The 19,242-nt window shown below is 44.6% G+C and overlaps 1 protein-coding gene across 1 annotated transcript; it reads left to right on the top strand.

Annotated features, from left to right (window-relative positions):
• Positions 1-18,025: 18,025 nt before the first annotated feature.
• Positions 18,026-18,931, top strand: LOC139243978 (probable G-protein coupled receptor 139; the record flags this gene model as incomplete). Its single annotated transcript, XM_070870932.1, has 1 exon — positions 18,026-18,931. A coding segment is annotated over one exon (906 nt), but the record flags the coding sequence as incomplete, so codon positions are not given.
• Between the last annotated feature and the right edge of the window lie 311 nt (positions 18,932-19,242).

Raw genomic sequence — 19,242 nt, 5'->3', positions numbered from 1 at the left:
TGTGTCTCTCTCTGTCTCTCACTCTCTCTGTCTGTCTCCCTCTCTCTGTCTCTCTCTCTCGCTCTTTGTCTATCTCGCTCTCTCTCTTGTGTCTCTCTCTGTCTGTCTCTCTTTCTTGTTTCTCTCTCTCTAGCTGTCTCTCTCTCTCTCCCGCTGACTGTCTCACTGTCTGTCTCTCCCTCTGTCTCTCTCTCTCTCTCTCTCTCACTCGCTCTGTGTCTTTCTCTCTGTCTGTCTCTCTCCCTTTCTATCTCTCTCTCTCTCTCTCTCTTTGTCTATCTGTCTCTCTGTTTTTCTCTCTCTCTCTGTCACTCTCTCTGCATCTCCATCTGTCTCTCTCTCTTGTCTCTCTGTCTCTCTCCCTCGCTCTCTGTGTCTTTCTCTTTGCCTGTCTCTCTCTCGCTCTCTCGCTCTGTCTGTCTCTCTCGTTCTCTCTCTCTCTCTCGCGTTGTTTATCTGTATCTCTCTATTTTTCCCTCTCTCTGACCCTCTCTCTCTCCATCTCTCTGTCTCTCTCTCTATCTCTCTGTCTCTCTCTCGCTCTGACTGTTTGTCCCTCTCTTTCTGAGTCTATCTCCCTATCTCTTTGTCTGCCTATCTCTGTCTCTCTCTCTCTCCGTCTCCCTCTCTCTATGTATCTCAGTGTCTCACTCTCTGTATCTCTCTATAATTCTCTCTCACTCTGTCTCTCACTCTGTCTCTCTCCTGCACTCTGTCTCTCTCTCGCTCTCTGTCTCTCTGTCTCTGTCTCTCTCTCTCTCTGCCTCTCCATCTGTTTCTCTCTCTGTCTCTCTGTCTCTCTCCGCTCTCTGTGTGTTTCTCTCTGTCTGTCTCTCTCTCGCTCTCACGCTCTCTCGCTCTGTCTGTCTCTCTCTTTCTCTCTCTCTCTCGCGTTGTTTATCTGTATCTCTCTTTTTTCTCACTCTGACTCTCTCTCTTTCTCCATCTCTCTGTCTCTCTCTCTATCTCTGTCTCTCTCTCTCGCTCTGACTGTTTGTCCCCCTCTCTCTGAGTCTATCTCTCTGTCTCTTTGTCTGCCGATCTCTGTCTCTCTCTCTCTCGGTCTCCCTCTCTATGTATCTCTCTGTCTCACTCTCTGTATCTCTCTTCAATTCTGTCTCACTCTCTCTCTCACTCTGTCTCTCTCTCCTGCTATCTGTCTCTCTCTCGCTCTCTGTCTCTCTCTCTCTGTCTTTCTGTATGTCTCTCTCTCTCTTTCTCTCTCTCTCTCTCGCTCTGTATCTTTCTCTGCCTCTCTCTTGTCTCCCACCCTCTCTCTATCTCTCTCTCTCGCTCTGTATTTTTCTCTGTCTCTCTCTCACCCTCTCTTGCCCTCTCTCTCCCCCTCTCTCTCTCTGTCTCCATCTCTCTCTCTCTGTCTCCATCTCTCTTTCTCTCCCTGTCTCTCTCTCTAGATCTGTCTCTCACTCTCTCTGTCACGCTGTCTGTCTCACTTGCTCTCTCACTCTCTGTCTCTCTCTCTCTCTCACTCTGCATTGTTTCTGTCTTTCTCTCTCTGTGACTAAATCTCTCTCTCTCTCTCTGCCTCTCGGTCTCTCTGTCTCTCTCTCGGTCTCTCTCTCTCTCGGTCTCTCTCTCTCTGTCACTCTCTCTCTCTGTATCTCTATGTCTCTGTATCTCTCTCTCTGAATCTCTCTCTCTATCTCTCTCTGTCTGCCTATTTCTGCCTCTCTCTCTCCATCACTCTGTCTCTCTATCTCTCTCTCTGTCTCTCTCTTGCTATGTATCTCTTTGTCTCTCTCTCTCTCTGCATCTCTCTATAACTATCTCTCTCTCTCTCTCCCTCTCTCTCTCTCACTCTGTCTCTCCCTCTGTCTGTCTGTTGATGTCCCTCTGTCTCTCTCTCTGTTTCACTCTCTCCCTCGCCCTGCCTTTCACTCTCTCTCTCTCTCTCTCTCTCACTCACTCTCTCCCTGTCTCTCACTATCTCTCACTCTGTATTTTTTCTGTCTTTCTCTCTCTCTGTCTGTCTCTCTCTCTCTGCCTCTCTATCTCTCTGCCTCTCTGTCTCTATCACTGTCTCTCCGTCTCTCTCCCTCAATCTGTCTTTCGTGCTCTCTGCCTCTCTCTCTCGCTTTGTATTTTTCTCTGTCTCTCTCTTTTGGTCTCTCTCTCTATCTCTGTCTCTGTCCCTTTCTCTCTCTCTGCCTCTCTCTGCCTCTCTCTCTCTCACTTTTCACTCTCTCTCTCTTTGTCTCTCTCTGTCTCTCTCTCTGTTTCTGCCTCGCTCTGTCTCTCTCTCTGTCTCTCTGTCGATCTGTCTCTGTTTTTCTCTCTCTGACTCTCGCTCAACCTCTCTCTCTGTCTTTCTTTCTCTCACTCTCTCTGTCTCTATCTGTCTCTCTCTCTCTCACTCTCTTTCTCTCTCTCTGTGCCTCTCCCCCGATCTTTAAATCTCTTTATCTCTATCTCTCTCTATCTGTCTCTATCTCTCTCTCTCTCTTTCTTTCTCTGCCGTTCTCTCTTTGTCTCTCTCTCTCGCTCTGTATTTTTCTCTGTCTCTCTCTCTCTGTCTCTATCTCTTTCTCTCTCTATCTCCCTCACCCTCTCTCTGTCAATCTGTCTCGCTCACTCGCTCTCACTGTCTTTCCTTCTCACTCTGTCTCACTCTTTGGCTCGCTATCCTATCTCTCTCGCTCTGTCTCTGTCTGTCTCTCAATCTCTGTCTGTCTCTTACGCTTTCTGTCTCTGTCTCTCTGTCCCGCTCACTCTGAGTCTCTCTCTCTCTATCGCTCTCTGTCTGCCTATCTCTGTCACTCTCTCACCATCACTCTCTCTCTCTATCTCTCTTTCTCTTTCTCTCTGCATCTCTCTCTCTCCGTATCTCTGTCTCTCTCTCTCTCTCTCGCCGACCCTCTCTCTCTCTCTCTCGCTATGTATCTCTCTGTCTCTCTTTCTCTGTATCTCCCTGTAACTCTGTCTCTCGCTCTCTCTGTCTCTCTCGCTCTCTCTGCCTCTCTCTCTGTGTGTCTCTCTGTCTCTGTCTCTGCCTCTGTCTCTCTCTCACTCTCTAGATCTGTCTCCCACTCTCTCTGTCTCTATCTCTCATTTTGTATTTTTATCTGTCTCTCTCTCTGTCTCTGTCTCTGTCTCTCTCGCTGCCTCTCTCTCTCTCTCTCTCTCCGTCGCTCTGGCTCGCTCTCTCTCGGTCTAATCCCACTGCCCCGCTCTCTCCCCAAAGCCCTGTGTCAATCCCCAAACTAATCCCACTGCCCCGCTCTCTCCCCATAGCTCTGTATCAGTCCCAAACTAATCCCACTGCCCCGCTCTCTCCCCAAAGCCCTGTGTCAATCCCCAAACTAATCCCACTGCCCCGCTCTCTCCCCATAGCTCTGTATCAGTCCCAAACTAATCCCACTGCCCCGCTCTCTCCCCATAGCCCTGTATCAATCCCCAAACTAATCCCACTGCCTCGCCCTCTCCCCATAGTCCTGTATCAATCCCATAATCTATACAGAGAGTCAGATTGAGACACACACACACACACATTATCTCTCTTTCTCTCTCTCTGTTTCTCTCTGTCTCTCGCACTCTGTCTCTCTCTCCATTACTATCACTCTCTACCTCTCTCTCTCTATGTCTCTCACTCTCTGTCTCGCTCTCTGTCTATCTCTCTCTCTCTGCCTGTCTGTCGCTCTCTCTCTTTCTGTCTGTATCTCTGTCTCTCTCTCTCTCGGTCTCCCTCTATCTGTCTCTTTCGCTCCCTGTGTCTATCTCTCTCTCTCTCTTTGTCTATCTGTCTCTTTTCTCTCTCTCTCTCTCTCTCTCTCTCTCTGCCTCTATATCTGTCTTTCCCTCTGTCTCTCTCTCTCTGTCTCACTCGCTCTGTCTCTCACTCTCTCCCTTTCTGTCTCTGCCTCACTCTCTTAACCTCTGTCTCTCTCTGTCTCACTCTCTCTGTCCCTTTCAATCTGAGTATCTCTCTCTAGCTCTCTCTGTCTGCCTATCTCTGTCTCTTTCTCTCTCCAGCACTCTCTCTCTATTGCTCTCTCTATCTCTCTGTCTCTCTGTTTCTCTCTATAAGTATGTCTTTCTCTCTCTTGCTCTCTCTGTCCCCTCTCTCTGAGTCTCTCTCTCTATCTCTCTCTACCTGTCTGTTGATCTCTCTCTCTCGCTCTGTATTTTTTGTGTGTCTCTCCTGACTCTCTCTCTCTCTCTCCAACTTGCTCTGTATCTCTCTCTCTCTTTCTCTCTCTCTCTCTCTCTCTCTCTCTCTCTCTGTCACTCTCTCCCTCTCTCTTTGTTTCTTTGCGTCTCTCTCCCTGTTTCTGTCTTGCTCTATCAATCTCTATCACTCTGTCTATCTGTCTCTATCTTTCTCTCTTTCTCTGACTCTCACTCTCAGTCTCTTTTGTCTTTCTTTCTCTCTCTCTCTCTCTCTCTCTCTCTGTCTATATCTGTCGCGCTCCCTCTGTCTCTTTCTCTATGTCTCTCTCTTTTTCTCTCTCAGTGCCACTCTCCCTCTCGATTTCTGTCACTCTCACTCTCTTGTCTCTCTCTCTCTCTCTCTCTCTCTCTCTCTCTCTCCCGTTCTCTGTAACATGTGTCCTGGTGTAAAATGGTCATCACACATCTCATGTAAAATGGCTGCTCAATCTCACCCAAACTAATCCCACTGCCCCGCTCTCTCCCCATAGTCCTGTATCAATCCCAAACTAATCCCACTGCCCCGCTCTCTCCCCATAGCCCTGTATCAATCCCAAACTAATCCCACTGCCCCGCTCTCTCCCCATAGTCCTGTATCAATCCCCAAACTAATCCCACTGCCCTGCTCTCTCCACATAGCCCTGTATCAATCCCAAACTAATCCCACTGCCCCGCTCTCTCCCCATAGCCCTGTATCAATCCAAAACTAATCCCACTGCCCCGCTCTCTCCCCATAGCCCTGTATCAATCCCCAAACTAATCCCACTGCCCCGCTCTCTCCCCATAGCCCTGTATCAATCCCCAAACTAATCCCACTGCCCCGCTCTCTCCCCATAGTCCTGTATCAATCCAAAACTAATCCCACTGCCCCGCTCTCTCCCCATAGCCCTGTATCAATCCCCAAACTAATCCCACTGCCCCGCTCTCTTCCCATAGCCCTGTATCAATCACAAACTAATTCCACTGCCACGCTCTCTCCCCATAGTCCTGTATCAATCCCCAAATAATCCCACTGCCCCGCTCTCTCCCCATAGCCCTGTATCAAACCGAGAATCTATACAGAAAGAGAGAGTAGTGATACACACACTCTCTCTCTCGCTATGTCTCTCACTCTTTGTCTCGCACTCTGTCTCTCTTTATGTCTGTCTCTCTCCCTCTCTCTCTCGCCCTCTCTGTCTCTCTCTCACTCGATGTCTATCTGCCTCTCTCTCTCTCCCTCTCTGTCTCTCTCTCTCTGCCTTTATCATCCGTGACCTCACAATAACTTGACTCCGCACGGATAGGGTCAGGAGCACAGGGCAGAGGTCGGGAGTTAGAAAATGTAATACCAAATGACACATTTAAATCCCAGTGAGACTGTAAATAAACCGATACAAATATAAAATGTGAGAAGACTTTAATAAAAAGTAAACGCCGACAGCAGCTCCATCCCCGCCCTTTCTCATCACTGCCCCGCTCCTTTGTATTAAAAAGCAGCAATAAGTTGTGCTCTGAAAGTGAGCACATTGCTCAGGTATCAGCACCACGCTCCATTGGTGATGGGAAATACACAAACTATCTCTCTTCACAGAGACCGGGAGTTTGTAAACCTTCGCTTTAAAGGGCTGAATGTTCACATTTCCTCCGTGCGGGCTGTAAAACTGGAGCCGATCCCCTAACACCCGAGTTGTGGGAGGTAAAAGTGAGAATTCACCCCAGAGTGTTTAACCGTCCCTTGTAGCCCATTGTTGACCACTGACAGCCAGGAGATGGGGATACTGAGCTGGGCAAAGTACTGTAAAGTTTTACAGTACAATATCACCAGCTGCTGGTGTACATCAGTACTGCAGTAATACCAACATTGGAGAAACATTCGCCTCATTTCACAATTCAGGCAAGGTCTTTCTTCAGAACTGAGAGATAATTGGATCAGAGAGAAGGCCGTAAAATAAACAGGGGCCTGGAAAGCTGCCATTAAATCCCCTCACCTTTCTGAGTACGTAACTCACTCAGATAATTGTGAACCTGCGGAATTCTCTGCCGGACTCTAATAACTGAGTGAATCCCTTCTCACACTCAGAGAGGTGAACGGTCTCTCCCCAGTGTGAACTCGCTGGTGTATCAGCAGGTAGGATAACTGAGTGAATCCCTTCCCACACTCAGAGAGGTGAACGGTCTCTCCCCAGTGTGAACTCACTGGTGTATCAGTAGATGGGATAACTGAGTGAATTCCTTCCCACACTCAGAGAGGTGAACGGTCTCTCCCCAGTGTGAACTCGCTGGTGTATCAGCAGGTGGGATAACTGAGTGAATCACTTCCCACACTCAGAGAGGTGAAGGGCCTCTCCCCAGTGTGAACTCGCTGGTGTATCAGCAGGTGGGATAACTGAGTGAATCCCTTCCCACACTCAGAGAGGTGAACGGTCTCTCCCCAGTGTGAACTCGCTGGTGTATCAGCAGGTGGGATAACTGAGTGAATCCCTTCCCACACTCAGAGAGGTGAACAGTCTCTCCCCAGTGTGAACTCACTGGTGTGTCAGCAGGTGGGATAACTGAGTGAATCCCTTCCCACACTCAGAGAGGTGAACGGTCTCTCCCCAGTGTGAACTCGCTGGTGTATCAGCAGTTGGGATAACTGAGTGAATCCCTTCCCACACTCAGAGAGGTGAACAGTCTCTCCCCAGTGTGAACTCACTGGTGTATCAGCAGGTAGGATAACTGAGTGAATCCCTTCCCACACTCAGAGAGGTGAACAGTCTCTCCCCATTGTGAACTCGCTGGTGTATCAGCTGGTGGGATAACTGAGTGGAACCCTTCCCACACTCAGAGAGGTGAACGGTCTCTCCCCAGTGTGAACTCGCTGGTGTATCACCAGGTGGGATAACTGAGTGAATCACTTCCCACACTCAGAGAGGTGAACAGACTCTCCCCAGTGTGAACTCGCTGGTGTATCAGCAGGTGGGATAACTGAGTGGATCCCTTCCCACACTCAGAGAGGTGAACGGTCTCTCCCCAGTGTGAACTCACTGGTGTATCACCAGGTGGGATAACTGAGTGAATCCCTCCCCACACTCAGAGAGGTGAACGGCCTCTCCCCAGTGTGAACTCGCTGGTGTATCAGCAGGTGGGATAACTGAGTGAATCCCTTCCCACACTCAGAGAGGTGAACGGTCTCTCCCCAGTGTGAACTCACTGGTGTATCACCAGGTGGGATAACTGAGTGAATCCCTTCCCACACTCAGAGAGGTGAACGGCCTCTCCCCAGTGTGAACTCGCTGGTGTATCAGCAGGTGGGATAACTGAGTGGATCCCTTCCCACACTCAGAGAGTTGAACGGTCTCTCCGCTGTGTGAACTCCCCGATGTGTTTCCAGCTGGGACGTGTCGTGGAAACGTTTCGCACAGTCCCCACATTTACAGGTTTTTTCTCCAGTGTGACTGCGCTTGTGTCTCTCCAGGTTGGATGATCGGCTAAATCCTTGCCCACAAACACAGCACGTGTACAGTTTATCCCCGCTGTGAACAGTGTTTTTTGCTTCCATGGTCAAAGGCCGAAGATATTGAGGTCCCGATGAAACGAATGACTCTGTCACATCTGAATGTGATGTTTGGTTCGAGCCTCTGGACGACAAATCTTCCCCGTTTAATACCCTGTAAAGTGAACTTCTGTAACGTTATGTGAAAGAATAACAATAGAACATAAGAAATAGGAGCAGGAGTAGGCCATATGGCCCCTCGAGCCTGCTCCACCATTCAATAAGATCATGGCTGATCTGATCATGGACTCAGCTCCACTTCGCTGCCCGCTCCCCATAACCCTTTACTTCCATAATCGCTCATAAATCTGTCTATCTCCGCCTTAAATATATTCAATGTCCCGGCTTCAACAGCTCTCTGCGACAGAGAATTCCACAGATTTACAGCCCTCTGAGAAAAAATCCCTCCTCATCTCAGTTTTAAATGGACGACCCCTTACTCTGACACTATGCCCCCTGGTTTTAGTTTCCCCTATGAGTGGGAACATCCTCTCTGCATCCACCTTGTCAAGACCCCTCAGTATCTTTTATGTTTCAATAAAATCACCTCTCATTGTTCGTAACTCCAATGTGTATAGGCCCAAACTACTCAAACCTGTCTTCATAAGTCAACCCCCTCACCTCAGGAATCAACCTCGTGAACCTTCTCTGAACTGCCTCCAATGTAAGTATATCCTTCCTTAAATACAGAGACCAAAACTGCACGCAGTACTCCAGGTGTGGCCTCATCAATACCCTGTACAGTTGTAGCAGGACTTCTCTGCTTTTATACTCTATTCCCCTTGCAATCCCAGCTTCTCCAATCTATCCAGATAACTGAAGTCCCTCATCCCTGGAATCATTCTCGTAAATCTTTCCTGCACCCTCTCGCGGGCCTTCATATTCTCCCTAAAGTGCGTTGCCCACAATTGGGCATAATCCTCCAGTTGAGGCCGAACCAATGCTTTGTGCAGGTTCATCATAATAGCCACACTTTTGTACTCTATACTTCTATTTATGAACAGAGATACTGTCTGGAACAGTGGCTCTCAACCTTTTTGTGTTCGCGGCACACTTTCGAATACTAGGATTTTTGGCGGCACATGTGAAGGGATTAAAAGGTGAACACAGGTGAAATAAAAACAAGTTTCAGAAAATTTAAAAAACATTTTATTAATCACAGTATATGAAGATATTCAACATTGTACACATGTATATTATTAATTATTTTTCATTCTGAAAGTAACAATAACATAATAATATATAATAATAATTCCTCACGTTAATTATAGATTAATGAGAATTTTAATGTGATACTTGAGCCTGACTTTTTTTAGTTATGTCACTAGTATTAGGGCGTATAACCGATAAGGAAACTCTCATTTCGTGTTCAAGTTCACCAAGTTTTTCCCATTTTTCTACATTTGATGTTCCAAGATTTGAGAACCCTTATTCACACAGATATGATGTTGAAAACTGCATCAGTATTATCAAGGCTTTTTTTTGATATTACAGGATATTCTTCTTCAATAGAAATCCAGAACGCATCAAGAGACATATCTGAATGTTTCATTTTAAGACCACGGTCTGTAGAACTCGAAGTCAATTCTTCTTCTTGCAATGTAAGATCAAAATCTGACATACTAATTGGAGAAAATGGATTTCTTACTCAATCACACTTCTCTACATCCAAAGATGGAAAATATTTGTTGATGTTCTCTTCCAGTGATGCCAAATGCTCTATCACTATAGGAGCAACCTTTTTAATACTGTGATTTGTTATCAAAGGGAACATTTCAAGATTGTTTTCTGTTGCTCTCTTTTTCCAGATAGAATTTTTTCCTGAACAGCTAATAGCTTGTCTGTCGAGGTGAGAATGTTTTCATTTGGCCCTTGCATACTGGTATTAACACTGTTAAAACAATTACATTTACCTGCCAAATATGGTAACTTAGCACACCACTTTTCACTCTTAAGGTATTTGCAAAAGGTATCGTTTCCTTCTCTTTCAAAAATACTGAGAATTCTTCTTTTAAGTTCAAATACACGACATAAGACATTTCCCTTTGAAAGTCATCTTACCTCTGTTTGCAAAAGTAAACATTCGTGTTGTGCATCCATAGCTTTGCAGAGCTGTTTAAACAAGCGAGTTTTTGAAGGTCTTGATTTTATATAATTTACAATATTAACAACTTGATCTAACAAGATTTTAATTCTAGTGGTAATGTCTTTGCAACAAGTGCTTCTCTATGCAAAAAGCAATGGGTGAATAAGATATTTGGATTATTTTTTTTGCGAGAGTAATGCATCATTTGACACATCCCACCATAGATGGAGCACCGTCCGTGCAGATTCCAACACATGAGTCCCATGAAATTTTGAAGTCTTCTAAATATGAATTCACAGAATCAAACATGTCTTGACCTCTAGTATTTTCTGGAAGTTCTCTCCAGCACAGAAATTGGTGCAATATCTCGTTTTCATTAATGAAGTGAACAAATGATAATAATTGTGCTTTACCAATAATGTCGATGGACTCGTCCATTTGCAAAGCAAAATTCGAATTTGTAAGTTTCTGGGCTACATTTTCTTCAATGTTAGATGACATATCATTTATCCTTCTCCGAATTATATTGACAGACAGCGGAATTTTTGCAATTTCTTGTTCCGCTTCATCACCAAGCATTATTTTGACAATTTTACGATATGCAGGTAAAATAAGTGAGTGAGCTATAGTATGAGATTGCATTTTCTGCACTATTAATTCAGCAACTTTTTACACTATAATTTAGATTCATTTTTCTGCAAGGTGCTGGTGCAATGCCCGACCTCTTCCGTGCTAAAGACATATATTTCTGATTCAATTGCCAACCAGAACTCCCACAGTGAGACGGATGAGTGACGAACGCCCGGAGTGGTGTAAACATTGAAACATGTTTCAGAATTCGGAGAATTCAGTTGTTGCATCGACAGGATTTAACCGTCTCACATACCAGGAGGAAAACTGGAGCTGCTTCTGTTAAATGTGGTGCAGCATTGCCGGCAGAGCCCGGCTTTCTGTACATTGTTAGTTAGAAATGTGAGCAAAATATCACTCCAATCTTTGGGTGGTTTCACGTCAAACACTTGTATTATTAGTTTGGATATAATTAGTGCAGCACAAACATTACTGTGCAGGGTGTTGACGCGCTGCCAAATGAGTGGAAGTAATATCAATGCTCCTGATCTTTCATGGTCCCACGGGAAATCTCCCGCAATTATAATTACATTTTTCTCTTCAGCTCTCATCTCACAGTCAGTTGGAGCCATGTGTTCAGTGCCAAGAGTCATCATCACTTCTCGGACAGAATGAGAGTTGCGCCCGTCGACTATCCATTTTCCTCTCTTCTCTCTGTTCCATTGTCTTCGATTTCATCTACTTTCTACAGCGCCTCGTTCTGCAACACACATCTACTGGAATCAGTCTGCTTCTATCTACCTTCTTCCATCCTGTCAATAATTTTAAACACATCTGTCATATCGCCCTGTAATCTGTGTCTGTGTTTCATTCCTCTAACTCACATTTACAGTTTGCGTGGCAGAGCCCAGGGTATCGAACCAGTGTGTTTTATCACCCATTGTACCATTGAATAACTTTCTCACTTCAGTTCCGAAACTGAAATCTCACATTATGTCTCCTGAGTTCCCACCACCCTGTACTAATAAATTGCCTTGCATGTTTGTGTTTGAAGAAACATGATCAGCATTAAAATCCAATATTACGGCTGTTGTTTTTAACACTCTGCAGAGTCTGTTTGAAGAGGTTACTCAATGAGAACAGATTGAAGTGAGTTGTCTCAGTGTCCCGCTGACTCTCACAAATCTCAGGATCAATGCAGCCTAACGATACTACTGCAAGCTTCGCCCCTGTATTACTAAGAGTATCTCTCACTATATCAGCTCAAATGGTCCGTTGTAACATGTGCCGCACCAAGAGACCCCATCATTTCTCAGAGATCAATACAGTTTGATTTATTTTATTACCATTTGTGGTGTTCCAGTTCTCAGCGTGGTAATTGGTGTTCCCGGTAACGTGCTTAGTTTGTGAAGCAAAAGCGTCAAATTGTTATTTCCATTCAATATTTTGTCAGCTGCGGTAATTTTAACAATAAATATGATCAGTACTCGGTGCATTGGAATGTCTGTTCCCATCGTCTCAAATTGTATTACATTGTCAGTTAAGTCCCTGCTTTGATAATGTTTTTCAGTTATTATTCATAAAAATGGGAACCCACGTAATTAGCTATAATCTTACGACTTGGATCGATAGTTGGTTGCACGGAAGGAACCACAGAATCGGGATAAATGTTGAGAGAATTTTGGCTTTTATCACAAGGGGGAAGATATTTACAACTGAGGAAGTGCTGTTCTCGCTGTACAGAGATTTGGTCAGATCTCATTTGCAATATATACGTTAGTTTTGGGCAACACATCGCAGGATAGATGGATTGGCCTTCGAGGGGTTTCAGCGCAAGTTAACCAGACTTATACCACGGTTTAACGTATTCAAATATGAGGAAAGGTTACGTAACCTTGCCTTGTATTCCATTGTGTTTAGAAGGGTGAAACGTGATATAACCGAGCTATTTAAATAGATAAAGTGTTGGATAGTGTTGGCGCAGAAACTGTTTCCGATGGCGGTTTAATCTAAACCAGAAGGCATTATCTTAAAATTGGAGCTCGGCCGTTTAGGAGTGAAATCAGTAAACACTTTCTCGCACAAAGTTTAGTCGACATTTACACTCGTTCTCCCAAAATCCTGTCAATTAATGGTCAATTGTAAATTTACAGACTCTGATCGATAGATTTGTTAAGGTCAGGGTATCAAGGGGTATGGACTCAAGACGGTAATTGGAGTTAGGGTGCCGATCACCCATGGTCTACTGGAATGGTGGAAAAGGCTTGTGGGTCAGAATGATCTAATCCTGCGTTCCTATACTTCAAGAACCAGAGTCATCATTTCTGCAATGAGATTTCCGGTAATCGCAGGTCCAATTTCAGTGTATCTGAATGTTCTACACGAAAAAATATCCGATGATATTATTGCAGCCCATAGAGGTTCCAGCACTCATTTTTACAGGTTACCGATTGCATAAATCCGTGTCTCGCTGTATTACCTGGAGGGCCTGGTCATTGCTCTGTCGGTCCTGAGGTGATTATTTGTCAGGTTTGGGTCACTATCGGAAATTCCGAGAATATCTTTCCTCCATTCCCTACAAACTTTGCGAGATGTTTATTGACGTTACAATGTTTTTGAATCTCCAACTCAAAATCTAACATTGTTTTACATGGAATGTCTCGGAGCAATGCGGTTCTCAGTGAGAATGAGCGCAGTATTCACACAGTGGGATGTCGTTAGAGTGTGGAATTGTTTCAGTTAATCGTTAGCAGCGTCAGGAACCCCTCGCTAATGTTCTCCTCTTTACATGCTCTGGGTAACTTATATACCTCGCCTTTAAATGTAACAGCCGGGGCTCCCATCTGAATCAGAAGTTTTTGGGTTTGATATCCACCCTGTCGAAAATCTAGTCTGACATTCGCATGGCATTCCCATGGCAGTTTTTCCGAATAACGCAAACCTTAGCCAACTTTACCAACCAGATGTTGTAGTTGTGGATCTTGCTGTAGTATATATATACATTTAGTTACATTGCAAGGTATGTTACGAAGTTTTAGAAACCATCTTCTGACAAACAGTGAAAGGCCATATTAACTTTGCTGGAGTGTAAAATACACGTGTTTTATTTCACGCCATTTCTGACAAATACGGTTGTGTTTTAAGGAAATCCTGAAACCACAGTGGTGATGTATTTATTCAGAGCTGAATTCGTGCACCAAGCACAGTTATGGTCCGTAGCCGCAAATTTCATTTTTAAATATTTGCAATCAGTTATACACACATGTAATGATTATATTTGGGACATTGCACGGGCAGTGGAACCGGAGACTGAAGGGATGGAGAGCTTGGAAAATAGAAATATTAAGATACAGTAATAATGATATGTTGATTTGTAACTGACAACAGTGGTGGTTGGATTCAGTGAGAGAAGGACATTGTTTCCCTTTTTTTCCTGTCATTATATAGCAGCTGCAATTAGAAACAAGAATAATTGTCAAATCGTTTTGTTACGAGAATATTTGTTAATCAGGTATCACCAATATTTAAACTGTTATTCTGTTTAAACCGAGGAGATAATGAATTAATTGACAATGACATTTCTGCAGCCACCAATCTCCCCAAATATCCCCTCACCATCACCTTTGATGCCCTATTTCCTATTAAAACAATCAATCTCTCTCACCCTGGCCTTTCCGCTGGTACAGCCCTCATTCTCGCTCACTCAAGTACAAGGGCCGCAGACTTGTACGGATGTGTCGGACAACTGATTTAACCATTCTACGCCAGATTTGGCTAGACCACATAAAGTATTATCGGGCCCTACTCGTGTCTGCTAAAACTGCTCACTATTCCAACATCATTCTAGAATGGAAATATAACCCCCGGCTACTATTCTCGACTGTTAACCATCTTGTGAAACCCCTCTCCCCAGTCTCCACCACACTCACCTCCAACAACAAGTGTGAGTAGCTCATGAAATTATTTGTCTCAAAGATTGAGAACACCCAATCAGCTGCCTCTGCCACTTCTCTTCCTTCCTCTAGCCCAACGGGTCAAACATCATCTAACTTTCCAGCCTGCCCTAGCCATGAAGTCGCATCTCTCTCTAGTCTCTCCCTGATCTGCCCCTCTTGACCTCTCCATGCTCATCTTATCCATGAGACCCACTTCCTGCTCACTTGATCTTGACCCTATTCCCACCAAGCTCGTCTCCTTCAAATCTACCGTCATCACCCCTCTCCTCAAAAAACAACCCTTCACCACACTGGGCTTACAAGCTATCGCCCCCTCTCCAACCTTAATTTCCACTCCAAAGTCCTTGAACATGTTGTCACCTCCCGGAACTCCATGTTTGAAACCCTTCAGCCTGGTATTGACCATGCCACACTACCGAAACTGCTCTTATCAAACTCACAAATGGCATCCTTTGTGACATTGACAAAGATAAACTTTCCCTCCTCATCATTCTCGACCAGTCCGCAGCCTTTGATATGGTTGAGTACTCCATTTTCCACCAATGCCTCTCCAACTGGGTGGGAGTGCACACGCCTGGTTCCATCCGTATCTCCCTAATCATAGCCAGAAAATCACTTGCATTCGCTTCTATTCTCACGATAAATCGTTGCATATCGTGTTCCCCAGGAATTTATCATTGGCCCCCTCCTGTTCTCCACTATATGATGTCTCTTGCCGACATCATCAGAAAACACAGCTTCAGTTTCCACATGTAGGCTGCTGATACCTAGCTCTGCCTCACCCCCACTTCTCTCGAGGCCTCCAAGGTCTCTAAATTGGCAGACTGCTTGTCCGACATTCAGTACTTGTTGAGTAGAAATATTGTCCTATTAAATATTGGGAATACCGATGGCATTTTCTTTGGGTCCCGCCACAAACTGTGTTCACTAACCAACGACTCGATCCCTCTCCCGTGTTCTGTCTGTGACTGAACCAGACAGTTCGCAATCTAGCTATCCTATTAGAACGGGAAATAATCTTCTGGCCATATCTCTGCAGCATAACTAAATCCACCTGTTTCCACCTCCATAACATTGCCCGTCTCCGCCCCTGCCTCAGTTCCTCTGCTGATGAAACCTCCATCCATGTCTTAATTACCTCGAGTTTGTACAGCTCCAACACACTCCTGGCTCACCTCCTACATTCTACCCGATGTAAACTTGAGCTCATTCAAAACTCGCGAGTGCATGTCCAATCTCGCACGAAATCCCACCTGTGCTCGCTGAGCTACATTGATCCCGGTTCAACAATACCTCGATTCCAAAATTCTCCTTCTGTGTACAAATCATTCCATGGCCTCGTCCCTCGTTATCTCTATAATCTGCTTTAGCATCGCAAACACCCAAGATGTCTGCGCTCCTCAAATTCTACCCTCTTGTGCATCCCTGATTATAACTGCTCAAACATTAGTGGCCGTGCCTTCAGCTGTCCGAGCCCTGAGCTCTGGAACAGCCTCCCTAAATCCTCACCGCCTCTATACCTCCCTTTCTTCCTTGAAGACAGTGCTTATAACCTACCTCTGACCAAACTTTTGGTCATCGGTCGTAATTTATTCTTATGTGGCTCGGGCCAAATTTATTTGTTATGTCTTATAACACTCCTGTGAAGCACCTCGGGAAATTTTATAATTTTATAATTCTATATAGTTAGAAGTTATTGTTGTTGTTGTAATAATGTTACAATTGTTGAATTAATTAAGTGATTTGACAAATACTGAACAGGGAACATGATTTTAGCAACTTTTATGAGGCTCTATAGTTCAGATACATAAATTACTGACAGATTTGGTCATTTGCAAAGTCCAGTCGGAAATATTATCTCCTCATATCTTCGCCATTATTTCATGCAGCTCACCAGCTAACAACTCTGTGGAGCACCGTCACCACACGGACTGCAGCGGTTCAAGAAGGAGGCCCACCTCCGTCTTGTAAACAGCACAGGACGGCCCATTCCTTGTGTTTGATTCAGAGTTACTTTTTCCATTTTTCTCTGTAGATTACCATTATACTTCTGTATCCATGGTAACCACACCCCCCACCCCCACCCCACATATCACACACTCAAACTTAACTATAATAATCTTATATACTCGTGTGATTTAATTTCCAGCTAAGACTGTATTGTCTAAACACAGTTGAACGGGGATGCAGTTAATTATTTCTACACCAGCCGCCTTATCTTGTTCAGGATATCTTTTCAGTGCCGATGTTTCTTTTGTATATGTAGTCTCTCTCTCGCTCTCTGTCTGTCTCTATTACTTTACAAATGAACACATGGAGCTCTTTACGTATATCAAGTTGGAACAACTGCTATATGACACACTATCCTACACAGCAAAGGAATCCGAATCAAACACTTCTGAGCATATCTTACATTGTTGATAGATTGTGCTGGAAGCTCAGGTACATATAATGTCCCACATCCCCTGGGATGTACTTTCTGCCAGTCTTTCTCACCAGAGACAGATTCTCCAGATTGCTATGTGCCGGATTAATATTAAAGATGGATTCTGCCAATTCAGAGCTAAGACCTAACCACGGAGCCTTTATGAAGCTGAATCTCGGCAGGTATCTCCTGGGCTGGACTGCAGCCTCTATTGTCACTTGTACTGTATCTTTGCTTCGGTCTGGAGATCGCCACCCACAACTCCCTCTGAAGTTTGCTGCATTATTAGAGGCGTCAAAAGCGAGGAGAAGATTATGCCCCTTGTGCCATTGTGAACTTTGGAATGTATATTTTTCCTAGGATCACAGAAGAAGGCGCAAGATAAAGTTGTTTGTTCATGATCACATCTGAACATCTCCCCCTTGTGGTTATTGTTAGAGTTTGTCCAGATGGGGGTTGCACTGTCCAAGACACCAATGTAAAGATCTGCGACTTCTGGCCACTAAGTCAGTTCATCAGATTAAATGTTCATCTGGTGGATTATAAACGTAACTGTTGCAACTTGGTTGAATTCAAAGATAACAACTCCCCTATTATCATGGTGTTTGAGACTAGTTTGTCCAAATGTCTTTACTCATAGCCTCCAGTCTGCGAATACAACATGAGAACTCTGAGCCATTTCGTACCCACACCTTGTATCCGCTCCCCTTTCCTGTCCACGGACCCAAATCCCGCACTTTGTCTCACCCTCGGTTGTTCCCCTTTAGTATTCACTGCATTTCGGTCAGGCTTCATTCTCACCGCTCCCCAAACATCTCCCAATTTAGAATTGACCATTCATGACTGATTTTCAATTTGTTTCCTTTTCATTCCCTCCTCTGTCACTGAACTGCTACTTTTCGCAATTATCCATAACTCATTCTCACACTGTCCATTTATTCATACATTTAAATGGCCAGTAGTTTACTCGGATCTCCGGTGGATTTCTACACCACTTTCGACGAAGTTGTAGTGGCAGAAGGGTAACAGCTCCGAGGAAATTTCCAGAGTCTATTAGTATTTTCGGTACACTTTGTGAAGTCGTTTACTTTCGCGTTTTTACCCCACACTCACAGATATTTAACATTGCAATTGTATGTTAAAATCCTGTTCTGCTGGACAATTCTATCAGCGGTAAAGAGTTCAGTTCCAGTCCCCAGATCCTGCAGTAAAGTACATTTCACACCAAACCTTTGTAACTGGCTCCCTTGCTGTAACCTGACGGCTGATTCCCTGTTCCTGTGTGTTTCCCTTTTACAGCTAATGTGCTGACCATTGTGATCCTGTCCCGGGGAAAGTGCGGTCTCTCCAGATGTATCACTCGCTACCTGGTGACCATGGCAGCGGCGGATCTACTGGTCATTGTCACTGATGTGATACTGGTTCGGATTAATGGTTATTATTTCCCGAGTACCTTCCTGCACATCACACCAGTGTGTTCTTTCCAACTAGCGCTGATGCGTGCAGTCACCGATATTTCTGTCTGGTTAACCATCGCTTTCACTTTCGATCGTTTTGTTACCATTTGTTGTCAGAAGCTGAGGACTAAATATTGCACCGAGAAAACTGCATCCCTGGTTATAGGAACCGTGTGCCTGCTGTTCTGTATAAAAAACATCCCCTGGTTCTTTATATATGTACCCTACTATACAATCGACAATGTACCCTGGGGCTGTAATGCAAAACCCGAGTATTACACTGTAACTGCTTGGGTAACATTTGACTGGATTAACCGCTGTTTTACCCCACTGCTCCCAATATTCCTCATACTGCTGCTCAATGCTCTGACTGTAGGATACATTATGGCGGCCAGCAGAGTCCGCAGGAGGCTGAGGGGCAGCAAGAATGATGTGAATCACAATGATCCGGAGATGGAGAACCGAAGGAAATCCATCATCTTACTCTTCGCTATATCCGGTAACTTCATCCTGCTCTGGACAACCTATGTGGCTGTTTTCTTATTATACCGAATTACAAACCAGTATTATTTTACAAGTTTCAATGACCCGATGCTTATTGCAGACTATACCAGCTACATGCTGCTGCTTTTGAGCTGCTGTACAAACACGTGTATTTATGCAGTAACCCAGACTAAATTCAGAGATGAGCTGAAAAATGGGTTGAAGTATCCTCTGAGAATAATATTTAATTTAGTTCAGGAAAGAAAAGTTTAGAGCAATTCCCAACATTAGACCTGCATTACATCACGTATCGTATCCTGAGTTATATTTTACCTGAACCTCAGCAAGCTACAACTCAGGCCCAGACTTCTTCAGACACAACACTGGGCAATATTTGACAAGGCCTGCGGTTTCCTATGTAAGTGTCTGTGAACAAGGTAGAAGACCATTATGTAGACAGTGGGTTATAATAGCAGTAGCAGTTTAATTGGATTAAATCATGCTCCTGGACACAAAGAGATACAAGTCCCAGCATTGAGGTTTAGGATGTTGTGACCATGGAATGTTTATTGCCGGATGAACAT

This window comes from Pristiophorus japonicus, unplaced genomic scaffold (assembly GCF_044704955.1).
Source record: "Pristiophorus japonicus isolate sPriJap1 unplaced genomic scaffold, sPriJap1.hap1 HAP1_SCAFFOLD_195, whole genome shotgun sequence".
Classification (NCBI taxonomy): domain Eukaryota; kingdom Metazoa; phylum Chordata; class Chondrichthyes; family Pristiophoridae; genus Pristiophorus; species Pristiophorus japonicus.
Note: the sequence above shows the minus strand (reverse complement) of the source record. Positions and strands in the feature narration are given on the sequence as shown.